The sequence below is a fragment of the Dendrobates tinctorius genome, unplaced genomic scaffold, assembly GCF_039654945.1.
Source record: "Dendrobates tinctorius isolate UK_male_01 unplaced genomic scaffold, ASM3965494v1 ptg000035l, whole genome shotgun sequence".
Classification (NCBI taxonomy): domain Eukaryota; kingdom Metazoa; phylum Chordata; class Amphibia; order Anura; family Dendrobatidae; genus Dendrobates; species Dendrobates tinctorius.
Window position 1 is genome coordinate 35,541,395 of NW_027361703.1, and position 14,533 is coordinate 35,555,927.

Consider the following 14,533-nt stretch of genomic DNA (forward strand, 5'->3'; position numbering starts at 1 on the left):
ACCCAGGCGTGCCACCTGGCACGTACCATGCCATGGACCTTGGTGTGCTCACGCATGCACCTTGCTGTGTTTTCCCTGTTATCACGTTTTGCACCTGATGTTACCCTGAGGTCGCTTTAATGAAGATACCTTGAAACCACGCCTTGTCTTGTCTAGTTTCCTGCATGTCCCTTGTCGTCAGACACTCGTGTCTTCCTTGAGCCGGCCGTCTGGTTCCAGCAGTCGTGGTGCCTCACCCCCTTGGTCTTCCCCTGACACTCCCTGTATGGGGGGTGGTTCCTCACAAGGTCAGCTCGCCCTTGGTGCGATGACCCAGAGGGTCCACTCTAGAAAACGACTCAGCAAAAGCTGACTCCATCACAATAACACACTGGAGAAGAGACAAACAAGGAACAGACAAAAACGATAATATTCAGCTCAGGCTCTGCTACTAAGCTCCACAGCAGCAGAGAAAATGGCACCATGATCAGAACTCCTACAGCAGCAACACCACCATTACAGGCAAGCTCCACACACCTAGCTTTTCTGCATAGAAGAAAAACTCTATAACCGACGATCAGCTGATGGGTCATGTTACTATTTAAAGGTAGGTGAGAGTGTTTACCAACCAACATCAGCTGTCCAGCCTTAAAGAAACTGCCAGCAAAAGACTAACGTTAACTGTTGCTGGACCAAAGGAAAAAAAAAACACTTAAGTTTCAGCAGACCCAGAGCTGACACGAATCCCTTAATGATTTGTGACAGAAACAGTATGAGGCAAAGGGTGCAGACACAGTAAGGTGAGTGGGGGGATTGGTGCGGACACAGAATGGGAAGGATGGGTGCGAACATAGTATGGGGAGCGAAGGGAGGGATGGGTGCGGACATAGTATAAGGAGCAAGAGGGGCAGAATGTGGACACATTATGGCGAGCAACGGTAGGAAAGTATGCGGACACAGAATAGGGAGTGAGGGTGATGAGATGGGTGCAGACACACTATGCAAAGTCGGGGGGATGTTTGAGGAAGCAGTATGTAGAGCAAGGGGGTAAATATATAAGGAAACAGTATGAAACAGTGTGATAGGACAGTGTGAAAAGGGTGCCCAGTATGCAAAGGAGAGGGCAGTGTGTAGGGCATGTACCATAAGAGGGACATTATGTGGGTCATATGTTGTGCAGGGAATATAGTGAGGGGCAATTATTTATTCAGGTGCTCAGCGTAGGGCTGATATTTTTATTCAAGAGCATTACAAAGACACTGCTATTTTGAAGGGTATCGTGTGGGGATGTGCTGCACAAGACCGGAGAAGTTGGAAGTCTGCTGAAACAAGCTGTGGCTATGAAAAGTCATCATAGCGTCTGGACAAGATGAAAAAAATAAAGAGAATGACTCCAATCAGAGGCAACGTTATCCATAAAGTACCTGGATGTAAATGTTTTTTTTGTGATACTGATCTTATCCATACTTTGGTTTCTGTATGGGCCGCAGCCTGATGCTGACTGATAGCAACAACAACCAGTATGATTATTAAGGATATATTTGAAGTTGTAGTTTCATATGTGATGCAAATGTATATGCGTCTGACCTGACATTACAATTAATGTACCTTGTACTGAATCATAAAGTGTGGTGCAATCTGACAAATTAGGGCATACTGTTTTTATTTATGTTAGGTGCTTTAAAGGGGTTGTCCAAGTTTGTGATGAGTCTGAAGTCATTCTATGTGCCTGCAGACTACAGACAGATTCTCTGGTGTGGGCAGTGAGTATAGGAAGTCACGAAACCGCAAGTATGCGATTTGCATACATGTGGTCACATGCCGACTAGACATGCGTGGCCTCACTCAATGAAAATGAATTGAGCAAGGTTGGACACGTCTAGTTGGAATGTGGCCAGAAGTATGCAAATCGCATACTCCTGCTCATATGACTGTCAATTCTTGCTCCCGGCAAGGGAGAATCTTAAAAGTGTGCACTGCCCACGCTGTGAGAATTGAGAAGTCTGCAGTCACCTAGACTGTGCCTGAAAAGTATTTCCCGATTACATGTACAGTATTTGACATACTCGGAAAAAATTGCACAATAAATTATGAGGTCCATTTTTTCCTATTAGCCCTTGTTAAAATAAAAAACTTGGGGCTAGAACAACATTTTAGTGGTAAAAATGTAATTATTCTTTCTTCACCGCCCAATGGTATAAAATTATATGAGGCACATGTGGTGTCAACATAATCACTGCATCCCTAGATGAATTCACTGAGGGGTGTAGTTTGTAAGATGGGGTCACTTTTAGGTGATTCTGTATCAAATTCTACTGTTCAATTTCTCTTATTATCACTTTTCAAAATTAAAAACTTGGGGCTAACGCAACATTTTAGTGGAAAAAAATTATAATTTTCTATTGACTCAGCTCAATGTTATACAATTGTATGAATTGCCTGAGGCTCAAAAATGCTCACTACACCCTAGATGAATCCCTTTAAGAAGTGTAGTTTCCAAAATGGGGTCAATTGTGGGGGTTTCTGCAGCTTTGCCATGCCAGGGGTTCTTCAAATGTCACATGACATCCGTAATGTATTCCAGTCAAAATTGAGCTCCAGAATTGAATTTGCACTTCTTTCCTTCCAAGTTCTGCCATGTGCCCAAACAGTAGTTTTACACCACATATGGGGTATTGGTGTACTCAGTCAGGAGAAATTGCACAATAAACTGTCTGGTCCATTTTCTTCTGATACCTTTGTGAAAATCAAAAATTTGGAGCTAAAGCAATATTTTTTTGTAAACAAAGTAAAATCTTAATTTTCTTTCTACAACATTGCTTTAATTCCTATGAAGCAGCTTTAGGGTTAATAAACTTCTTGAATGTGGTTTTAAACACTTTGAGGGGTGCCGTTTTTAAAATGATGTCACTTTTTGGTATTTTCTGTCATATAGACCCCTCAAAGTCCCTTCAAATGTGATGTGGTCCCTAAAAAAATGGTTTTGTAAATGTTGTTGGAAAAATGAGAAATTGCTGATAAATATTTAACCCTTCTAACTTCCTAACAAAAAAAATACGTTTAAAAAATGACACTGATTTAAAGTAGACATGTGGTAAATATTATTTCTAAACTATTTTGCATGATATAACTATCGTGCTGGAGAACATAAAAGTTAAGAGTTAGAAAATCGCTAAATTTTCTAAATTTTAGCTAAAATTCCGATATTTTCACAAATAAATGCAAAAAATATCAACTTAAATTTACCACTGTCAAAAAGTACGATGTGTCATGAAAAAACAGTCTCAGATTCACTGGGATACGTTGAAGGGTTCCAGAGTTATTCCCTCATAAAGTGACACTGGACAAATTTGTAAAATTTCGCCTGGATAGGAAGGTGAAAACAGGCTTGGGTGTGAAAGGGTTAGTTCTTTTGCTTCTCCCACTGATTTCTCACTAATCTGAGGGAGCCCGAGGCTAGCAGACGAGGTATAGTCTCCTGGGCAGGAGCCAAATTTCATTGATAATGTAATAATAGGGTCAGACTCCATGTGGCAGCAGACTATCCCGTGGTTTTCTGTGTACCCCAACGAAGTCTAACAGATTTTACAGTAAGTACCAAAAATCTTTCAGGACATCAGTCAAGGCTTGTCGGTACCATTTGCACTAACTGGAACAAGTTTGCAGGAGAAATGACTGGCACCTTATAAAATGTTATAGCATTGCTAAGTTATTGGAAAAAGTTTTCAGCAGATCACATGATGATCATATCCTACAGTTGTAAAAACATGCACTAATCTAACCTAAACCAACTGTCACCTCATAAACAGGCTAAAGTACAACTACATAAGATCACTGAGATTAAAGAGGAACATAAAGAGTTAACATCTGCTTGGCTATTACAAATTCAAAGGACATGAATGAAGCCACTTGTCAGTCCGCCTTGCCTGGCAGAACGAGCAATTAACTTTAAAGGGGATGAAAAGGGTTTTGAAAACATAGCAGCTATTGTCCATAACTATTGCCAGCCCTGTCCACAAGTGGTATGTGGTACTGCATCTCAGCCTCTTAGACTATGTGCACACATACCTGTTAGCACAACGCTGGATCCCTGCTCTGACAGGCAGGGTCTCCGGCGTGTCACTTCACTCACTCGTGCTGTGGACAGTTCTTCCATTCCCCATGCTCTGCATGCTTCCAGCCGGTCCTCTAGCCATGTCCTTAGGGTACGTGCGCTCCCGCCCTCTTAAAGGGTCAGCGCGTGCACTTGCTATTTCCTCCCCAGCCAATGGCTGTGGGACATTATCTATATATTGCTTCTTCCCCACTGGGGAGGTGCCTGAGCAACCTTCCTCTTTGAAGTCTATGTTGTGTAAAGTCGCATACCTGTCCCTGCTGCACTCTGGTGCAAATCCTGCCTGCTGCACTCTGGTGCAAATCATGTCTGCTGCACGCTGGTGCAAATCCTGCCTGTTGCACTCTGATGCAGATGCTGTCTGCTGTACTCTGACAAAAACTCTGCCTGCTGCTCCATCCAGTCTGTCCTTCTGGGTCCAGCTGCTGTGCGACCGTTGGTTTGTCCTGGAGTGGAACCTGGTGTTCATCGGGAGCCAAATCTAACCTCACCATCAAATGCTCTAGTGAACAGTCCGGTGTTCGCTTAGTTGCACCCCCCCAGGCTCTCTGCGGTCCGTGGCACAGTGGTTCCACAAACCACGTCCGTGACAATACCCCATAATCATCCATACATTATTATAGTCACCACAATTAAAAAAAAACAATACTCACCTCTCCTCCTCCGGTCTCTGCAGCGAGCGTTCTGAAAGGCCGCACATCTCAGAGCAGGAGGCGCCATGTAGTAACATCATCGCAACCTCTGCTCTGAGATGTCAGATGCAGAAGAAGACAGATGGAGGAGGACGTTTTAGCTGACGCTCCCTCTTTCATCATTACTTTTAACTGTAACGGCATCCAGGATGCCAATACAGTTGAACGTGCGATGACAGGTGGGAGTCCGACTCCTGCGCTGGCAACAGGCCCCCTCAGCTCACGGACCCAATAGCAGCTGCGTGGCCTGCCCCATTGGCGATACGCCACTGGCAAAGAGGGCGGCCAAAAGATAGAAATACTTTTTATCATTACAGACATGACTTTTTATCTTATATGTTGTACTGAATGACTGAACACATGGGTGCAGTATTTATATAATGCAGACAATGCTCTCAACAAGTATATGTTCCTTCCCTACAGCAGGTAACACAATCCTTTGCCTTTGTCTTTAAACAGTATTATGTGATAAAGCACTTTCTACCTACATTCAAGAGCATGATAGAGCAACTCAAAGTCTTCCTTGTTCTTTGGGTTCATTCTGCGCTCATATTCTTTCCTGAGTCTTTCCTCTTTCTCTTTTCTTTTTCTTACTTCCTCCTTTTCCTCCCATTCCAACCTTAGCTTCCTCTCTTCTCTCAATTGCTGCACCACTTTTTTAGCATGGAAACGCCGGAAATAGGTCTGTATCGTAATTACCTGAAAAATAATTTATATTGTACTGCTTCAAGTAACTATAAGCATGTCTCAACCTCCTAAGCATTGCACATACGATGGATGTACAGTATGTGTTGTGCGTGCCACATATGCCCCTTTAAAGGGAACCTTAAATGTGAAAAACGCTAATAACCAACAGATATGGGGTTAATCTGCAGGTTAATAATGTTCTGATGACGTGTGACCGCCGTACTGAAAGCCGGGCTACTGGGAGGAAATTAACGTCATTCCTCAGCCGGTGTCAGAAAACTATTAACTTGCAGATTAGCCAAATACCTGCTGGTTAATAGCAATTTTGTTTACATGACAGGTTCCCTTTAATAAGTGGCTGCAAATTCCATCCATAAGTTGCAGCCAATGATGTCCCCTTAAAAGAACAAATCGAATGTACCATTTTCTGACCAGCGAGGACAGATATACTCACATATAAATCACAAATATACTGTATTTGGTGTGAAAGATTTCCCAGTCTTTCACTCACTAGACATTTGGTGTTATTGAAGACACCTGTACACATCTAGTCACTTACTGCTTTCAGCCTGCTTGCATGGAATTCACCAGCAGTGATGTATTTCTTCGGCTCTATTAGTCTGTCGGTAATATTTGCCACATAGCAACCGATTTTTGTCATTTGTGTGGCCATTGTGTTCCTCGATTGTTCCAACTTGTTCTTTTCAAAAACTGTCTAAAAAAGAAAATGAGATTGTAATATGTAAAAACAGTACAATAGGGGGTGATGTATAAAATATTTTTTGGTGATAGCAGAAGTGGCATTGGCATCATGTTATAGTGATGGTTAACTCTATCTGCAGCAAGGAAGGGTGGCCCATTGAGCTGTACGGAAAACAGAACACAATGGGAAAATGTATCAACATCACTTGTTTAGTGATTGCGGGGGACCAGACAGTCTTAAGCTGGCCATACACATTAGATAGCAAAGTACGGCTATCACGCCAACTCTCCCGTAAGTGACCGAGCATTCTTGTGTTCTCTATGAGAGAGCAACTGTACAACCACTCAATCCTTATGTTGCCTGTCATAGACTGTCCAGGGACTGTCAGGAGGTCCCAATATACATTAGGTGGTCGTCCGATCCTGCCGAAATAGGCAGATTTGGTCAACTTAAATAATAATCAATCATTTTTAATTTTATATAGCGGCCATATATTCCGCAGCGCTTTACAGTTCGCACACATTATCATTGCTGTCCCCGATGGGGCTCACAATCTAAACTCCTTATCAGTATGTCCTTGGAATGTGGGTGGAAACCATAGAACCCGGTGGAAACCCACGTAAACACGGGGAGAACATACAAACTCCTGCAGATGTTGTCCTTGGTGGGATTTGAACCCAGGACCCCAGCACTGCAAGGCTGCAGTGTTAACCACTGAGCCACTGTGCTGCCCTTTTTTATTTAATATGCAAGGTGACCTTTAAGGTGTGAGCTAGAAACATTCCCATGTCCCAATCACACAACAGACTATATCAAAGGAAATAAGACAACTACATATCGAATTTCAGACTGCCAATACTTTTGTTCTGGGTGAGATAAGCCGTCGCCAAAGGAGTCTGGCAGCATCTATCTCACAGAAAATAAATGGGAGCTAGACCAAGAGAGTGCTCCCGTGTATGGAGGAGTTGGAAGAGGTAGCTAGCGGCTGAACAATAAGCTACATGCTTGAAAAAGACCCTTATGGGTCGAAATGTTGCATTTGGCAGAATAAAGATGTCAAAATATAACCTTTAATCAGTCAATTAAAAATTATGCGTCACCCCTGTGAAAATAAAACAGCATAACACTGTATATCCAGCATATAGGCCTACAGTTAAGGAACAAGACAAGACCAATCCTGGATTAAGGATATAGATGGTCACCTAAAAGATGAATTAAATAGGTGAACAAGAAAACATCTAAGGCTACTTTCACACATCAGGTTTTCGGCGTCAGGCGCGATCCGGCGTCGTGCCGGAACGCCGGATCCGGCAAATGTTTTGTAAAACCTGATGTGCCGGATCCGGTTTTCTGCCGGATCCGTCTTGTTCTTGACAGACAAAACCGGATCCGTCTCATCCGGTTCATCCGTTTTTCTATCCGTTGTTCGACGGATTACGCCGGATCCGGTTTTTAAAATTGACCCTTGTGGCCTTCCGAACGGGATTGGCTACTGGAAAACTATATATAGCGTGTTCCTACAGCCCTTCTTTGACAGGTTGTAGAGGAGAAAGTGCAGGTTGGAGAGAAGAGCAAGTTACTGGCGAAGATGGATGTTGTCATTGGAAATATTTTGAAGAATTTGGCGGATTTTATAGCGGAGGCGAATCGTTTGAGGGTGATTGTTCTGGAGAAGGAGAGAGCGAGACAGCAGCGCATCAGGCATCGTAGACGACGTTTGTGGATCCACCCCATCACGGATACATTTTTTGGATATGTTCGGATGAAAATGGAGAATTTTGATTACTTGGTGGAGCGCATTGCACACCTCATAAGAAAAGCGGACACCTATTGCCGCTTCTCTGTTTCACCCGCAGAGCGTCTGATGGTGACTTTAAGGTAAGCCACATTTATTGGATGTGATCGCATCAGAGCACACTTTCACTGCAATCTTGTTGGTGGTAGTTTGTATCTCCAAGTGTTATAGCTGAGTTTTGGTATGTAATGCTGTGATTTAAAACTAATTTATTGTTTTTTAATTCCCCACAGATTTCTTGCAACTGGAGAATCCCTTTCGTCACTGCATTTCCAGTACAGACTCGGGATTTCCACCATATCTGGAATAGTGAAGTACACATGCCGTGCACTGTGGGACTCCTTAGCTGAAGAGTTTTTACCAGAGCCCATAACAGAGAGGTGGATTGAAATTGCTGACAAGTTTCAACAGATATGTCAGTTTCCCAACTGCTTGGGCGCTGTGGACGGGAAACATATCCGCATTGTAAAGCCAGCCGGATCGGGATCGGAATATTTCAATTACAAGAAATATTTTTCAATTGTCCTCATGGCCATCGCTGACGCGGAATACAAATTTATTGCTGTTGATATTGGGGCCTATGGCCGCTCCAATGACTCTCAAGTTTTCAAACTGTCTGCCATGGGGCGTAAACTGTATGGAAACACCTTCCAGTTCCCACCACCTAGACCGCTGCCGCAAACATCTGGTCCACCTATGCCATTTGTCTGTGTAGGGGATGAAGCCTTCCAGCTGTCAGAACACCTTCTGAAACCGTACTCTAGCAGAGGATTGACAAGACCAAAACGCATTTTTAATTACCGCCTCACAAGAGCAAGAAGAATAGTTGAATGTACCTTTGGTATTCTGACAGCCAAATGGCGGGTCCTATTGACTGCGATCAACCTCAAGACAGAAACTGTTGACGAGGTGATCAAAGCTTGCGTGGTACTCCACAATTTTGTTATCTGCAAGGAACCCATTTCCATTGAGGACACCTCTGAAGAAACCACCTTGCAAGATTACCATGACATTACCACTAGAAGTTCTGTGACGGTTTCAGTAATGAGGGACAATTTTGCACTATACTTTATGTCACCTCAAGGCAGAGTAAACTGGCAGGATGACAGAGTGTGAAAGATTTGTGCCCTAACCAAACTTGTGTACCTTCTGTACCAACAGTATATACCTTTGCCAACCAAAGTTGGCTATCTTGTCATGGTCTCTATTTTTAGCTTTAGGCCACAGGTGTGTACCTGGTTGTGTTTTATGCAAAGTATTTCACCTTTTAACAAAAGTTGTGTACATTGTTAGGAAATCACCAACAATAAACACAACTTTTTAGGTGAAATACTTTGCTTCAAACACAACCAGGAACACAACTGTGGCAAAAAGCTAAAATTTACCCACAGTTATATACCTGGTTTTGAATACCTTTTTACCTTTTAAATACCCTGTATTTAACCTTTTTTTTAAACATATTTCGCCGCAGAAAGAAATGACAGACAACCAGTGTAAACAATAATTTAACTTTTATTTAAAATATTTTTTTTTTGTTAACTGTTTTTAAAGTTAAAAAAACTTTTTTAATAAAGGTTTGAAACCAACTGGGCATTTTTATTACAAAACACATCATAAATCTGTGTAGTGTGGGGTGGAAATACTGCTGGAGGGGCTGCGGGACACTTCGACAATGGGAGTGTGGAGAGAGGACTGGGATCGTGGTGGGGAAGGAACAGTTAGAGGTGATGGTGTGGAAAAAGCTACAGAATGGGTGGACATGTGGGAGGCAGAAGAGGTGGTGGGCGGTGGAGTGGAGGGTTGGGCAGGGACTGTAGGAGCAGATGATGTTGATGGAAAGTTGTATGGGGAAGGAGTTTGGTATGGGGAAGGAGTTTGGTACGGGGAAGGAGTTTGGTACGGGGCAGGTTGCTGGAAGTGGGGAGATGTCTGGTACTGGGGAGGTTGCTGGTACTGTGGAGGTTGCTGGTACTGGGGAGGTTGCTGGTATGTAATAGGAGGGGGAGGATGGAAAGTGGCTGGAGGGGGTGCAGGTGGAGGAACTACAGTGGTGGGAGGTGGAGGTTGGGAGGTAACCTGCTGTAGAGCACCGTGGCACGAATGCATTACATGCATCTGCTGGGTAGGAGATAGTGTTGCCATGCGCTCCACAACAGACCTGAAAAAGGTGTGGTTTGGCGAAGATCTTGCTTCTGAATGCATGGTTTGCAGAAGTGTCTTCACCTCCAGAATGCTGAAGTTGATCTGCTGAAAGCCTGCGGAGATTTGCTCTGACAAGACTTTTAGACAGTTCTGGAAAGATGCATTCAGATGCAAGAACTCTGGCGCATAACTCTTTTCCTGACCCCTCTGCCGCTGCCGCCCAGTACCCGCAGGTGTACTAGAGGTGGCAGGGGCAGAAGGGTGAGGTAAAGGGAAAGCGATCTCCTCACCAGCAGCTTCATGTAATGTAGGCGGCCACGATGCTCCTGTGCTGGTGGATGGGACAGATGGGTCGAATGTGTGGGAAGGCTGGGAAGGTGCAGATGTACCGGGGCGGTCGAAGTGTCCCTCGGTGCCGGTCTCCTCAGGGATCACCTCAGAAGGGTCCAATCGTGCAGGCTCCCGAGTGCTGCTCACCGTGCTGTGGAATAAAGAGAAAAAAAAACAATTAAAATAGTGACATGGTATGGCCCTGGCTGAAAAAAAAAAGTTACATCTAAACATTTTTTTGTCACATGTGGTGTGTAATATTTACCTTCTGGTGAGCATTGTATCCTGGAGGAACGACAGGGCTCGTGCGTACTTGTACTTGCTCCTGCGTCCTCCAGATCCACTCGGGGCCCGCATCTCTTTATTGAACTCCTTCTTGAAACGATCCCTCACAGACCGCCACCGCTTCACAATTCTCTCCCCTGAAACGAGAAAGGACAAAGTGGTTAGTATACAACATCAGTGTTTCCCAAACTCCAGTCCTCATGGTCCCCAGGGGTCATGTTTTCAGGATTTCCAAAGTAAATAGAAATCCTGAACACATGATCCGTGGGGACCACGAGGACTGGAGTTCGGGAAACACTGGTTTAAATCAAGCAACCGGTACTGTATATACTTACGCTCTTTAATCTGGGCCCGAGCTTCGAGGTCCTCCCAGCGGTCCACAAGGAGCGAACAGATTTCCTCCCAGAGTCGTCGGGTAACGATAAGGTCAGCGTGGCGGCGGTCAGCCATATTCCAGAGCGGCTCCCTTTCTCTGACGAGATCGATGAGGTGGTCCACATCGATTCCTCCATCCTCACCGTCAGAGTCGGGAGCACGCTGTGAAGGCTGTTAAAGAAAAAGACAAAAATAACATAATTAGCCTCCACAAAAGAAATGAAATAAAAAGTGCAAAAAAACAAAGCAAAAATATTTATACTTACACGCTGGTGACCGCCGCGTTGCTGTCGCCGACGACCCTGGGAGGCACTGCGAGGACCTCTTGGCCGAGCACCAGATTGGGAAGACTAGAGAAGAAAACAAAAAATGTTATGTCTTTGGATGTAGGCATTTGTTTGCTGTGTGTGGTCTGCAGAACATTGTTTTCTATGTGTTGTGTGTAGTGTGATGTTGTGTTTCTGCGTTTGATGCAAAAAACTTACCAATTGTGAGCCCACTCCAAGTGTCTGTCCACCCCTTCCTTCTTCTTCTGGGAGCTCCTCTTCATCTTGTGATTCCTGTTTTGAAATAAAAGGAAATGAATAGACATATATTACAGAGATGATGGATTTTGGAAATAAAAACTTACCGTCAAACGCTGACGATGCGAGGGAGGGCTCCCAGAAGAAGATGTGCTGTCTTCCTGATGGCCAGACTCCATGGCTGTGGGTGGTGTTCCTGCTGCTGCCATTGCTGCTGCTGCTGCTGCTGCTGCATCTATTGGGCGGCTGTTGAATAAAGAGAAACAAAGGGCCAATGAATATCTTGATATTCCATAGCCCTAGTTTGGAGGAATGGGGGATTTGATAATTACCGTCTCTCATCTGCTGCTGGACTCCCCTCCCGTTGTTCAGCATGCTGCTCCATTTGGGGTGGTGCTGATGGTGCTGCTGCAGATGTCTGCTGCCTTCTCCTTCTCCTGGTTCTTGGCTTGGGTGGCATGTTGGGTGTGGCTGAGGGTCCCACTGTCTTGCTTTTATATATGTCTTGTGGGCAGAGCTACTGAGCATGCTCAGACCAAAAAAAACGGATCCGGCCACCGGATCCGGCTGTCGCCGGATCAGGCGCATTGCGGCGCTCATAGGCTTTCATTGTATGAAAAAGCCGGACACACCGGATCCGGCGTGTCCGGCTTTTTCGCCGAAGACAAAAAACGTTACAGTAGCCGTTTTTTCCAGACGCCAGATCGCGTCACATTGCCGGATCCGGCGAAAATCGGATGAAACGCATGGCCATCCGGCTCGATCCGGCTCTAATGCAAGTCAATGGGGGGGAAACCGGATCCGGCATTGCATTTCGCCGGATCCGGTTTCTGTCAAAAGCGCCGGATCGCGCCTGACGGCGAAAACCTGATGTGTGAAAGAGGCCTTAGAGGTACAGCAATCAAAATCTTTTGCCTTATAAATGCCGTCACCCCTTTGCTCATATATGTGAATACATACAGCTATGGTCTCTAGAACCACAAATATAACAGGTGAGAAACGTAAATAAAGGAACAATCTCACCAAATAGACAAATGGGTCAGGAGTCAAAAAAGATCCTCTGTTCAATCCAACTGGAGGGTCCAAATAGGGGAGACAATACCCTGTCACATCCCTGAACAACTATAATAAGCTATTCCCCAGACTCCTGCCCTAACAAGGGCAGTCCACAGCTGACCCTAATTGCACATGCCCTGCACTTTCCCTAAGGCGATGTCCCAATGCGTTTCATCCAAGTACAATCATCCGGGGACTAAACTTGTAAAGTGCCATTGTGCTAATAATAAGAGAGAAACTTCCACTCCCTATGCTGTCCACGGGTAATGGAAGGAAAAGGGCATATTTATAAGTTACCTCATGTGCAATCACATCAAAGTAATAGCACCTGTCACAGCGTTTAATTACCTCCTATGTCGCGTCCATGAATCCTTGGCAAGCGCCATTAGTCATACCACTTCCGGTCGTGGAACGCACGCCAATTCAGGGCGCATCAGCCGCAACACAGAACGGACCGCCAGCTTCCGGTGCACATTAAATGACACGATGCCACATACATTTCTCAGCGCCATCAGTGCAACTCGGAAAAACGGCCAACTTCCGAAAAATGACAACGCATAGCCTCAAGACACATACACGTGACTTTAACATTTACGGCGCGGCATATATCATGAGAGGCGGCCAATTTAGGTATACAAATTGTATCATGGGGCGGATATAAGGCGAACATAGCTCCGCCCATCGGACTCCCAACATATAAATTAATATGTCAAGTGTCCGATGTCAGTCTCACGCAAAGGAAGGGGGGGGGAGGGGGTGTAGCGGCCGGAGGAGCACAAACATGATAATCCACCACAAACAAACAAGGCAGCAACCCCCACATCAAACCGAAGCCCCCATGATACAAAATTAAAATTGAAAATAGAATATGTGAGTCCATTATTTTGAGCCCACCCTCTAAAAAGAAGCGGGCGACTGTATGTATAAGGATCCCAACTAGGAGGCGACAGAGACAATAATTATGTGTGATCACATGTATAAGCAAAATCCTACCATGAGGTAACCTTGAATATTCTATTTTCAATTTTAATTTTGTATCATGGGGGCTTCGGTTTGATGTGGGGGTTGCTGCCTTGTTTGTTTGTGGTGGATTATCATGTTTGTGCTCCTCCGGCCGCTACACCCCCCCCCCGCCCCCCCCCCTTTCCTTTGCATGAGACTGACATCGGACACTTGACATATTAATATATATGTTGGGAGTCCGATGGGCGGAGCTATGTTCGCCTTATATCCGCCCCATGATACAATTTGTATACCTAAATTGGCCGCCTCTCATGATATATGCCTCGCCGTAAATGTTAAAGTCACGTGTATGTGTCTTGAGGCTATGCGTTGTCATTTTTCGGAAGTTGGCCGTTTTTCCGAGTTGCACTGGTGGCGCTGAGAAATGTATGTGGCATCGCGTCATTTAATGTGCACCGGAAGCTGGCGGTCCGTTCTGTGTTGCGGCTGATGCGCCCTGAATTGGCTGCCTCTCATGATATATGCCGTGCCGTAAATGTAAAAGTTACGTGAATGGGCCTGAGGCTACACGTCAGCATATGTAACCGGAAGTCGACCGCTATTCCTGGTTACACCGGTGACGCTGGGAGATGCACGTGATGCTTGTGTTATCTATTATGCACCGGAAGTGAGCGGCTCTCCCGGGTTGCAGTTTGAGCAGAGAGGAGGAGGAGTGTCCTCGCTCACTGCTGCATTGGAGGTTGGTTTCTTCGGATACATTTGAATATTGTTAGAGGGGGAGTAAGACTTTTGAGATCCTCCCTCCGGCGTGCGTTCCACGACCGGAAGTGGTATGACTAATGGCGCTTGCCAAGGATTCATGGACGCGACATAGGAGGTAATTAAACG

At 45.0% G+C, this 14,533-nt stretch overlaps 1 protein-coding gene across 1 annotated transcript in view; it reads right to left on the minus strand.

Annotated features, from left to right (window-relative positions):
• IQUB (IQ motif and ubiquitin domain containing) overlaps positions 1 to 14,533 on the minus strand; it is a 103,694-nt gene that overhangs the window by 63,290 nt on the left and 25,871 nt on the right. Inside the window, exons 7-8 of the mRNA XM_073573405.1 lie at positions 6,032 to 6,187; positions 5,274 to 5,484 (exon numbers count right to left, since the gene is read on the minus strand). Of these exons, the coding sequence (XP_073429506.1) occupies positions 5,274 to 5,484; positions 6,032 to 6,187 (367 nt within the window). The remainder of the gene's footprint in view (positions 1 to 5,273; positions 5,485 to 6,031; positions 6,188 to 14,533) is intronic.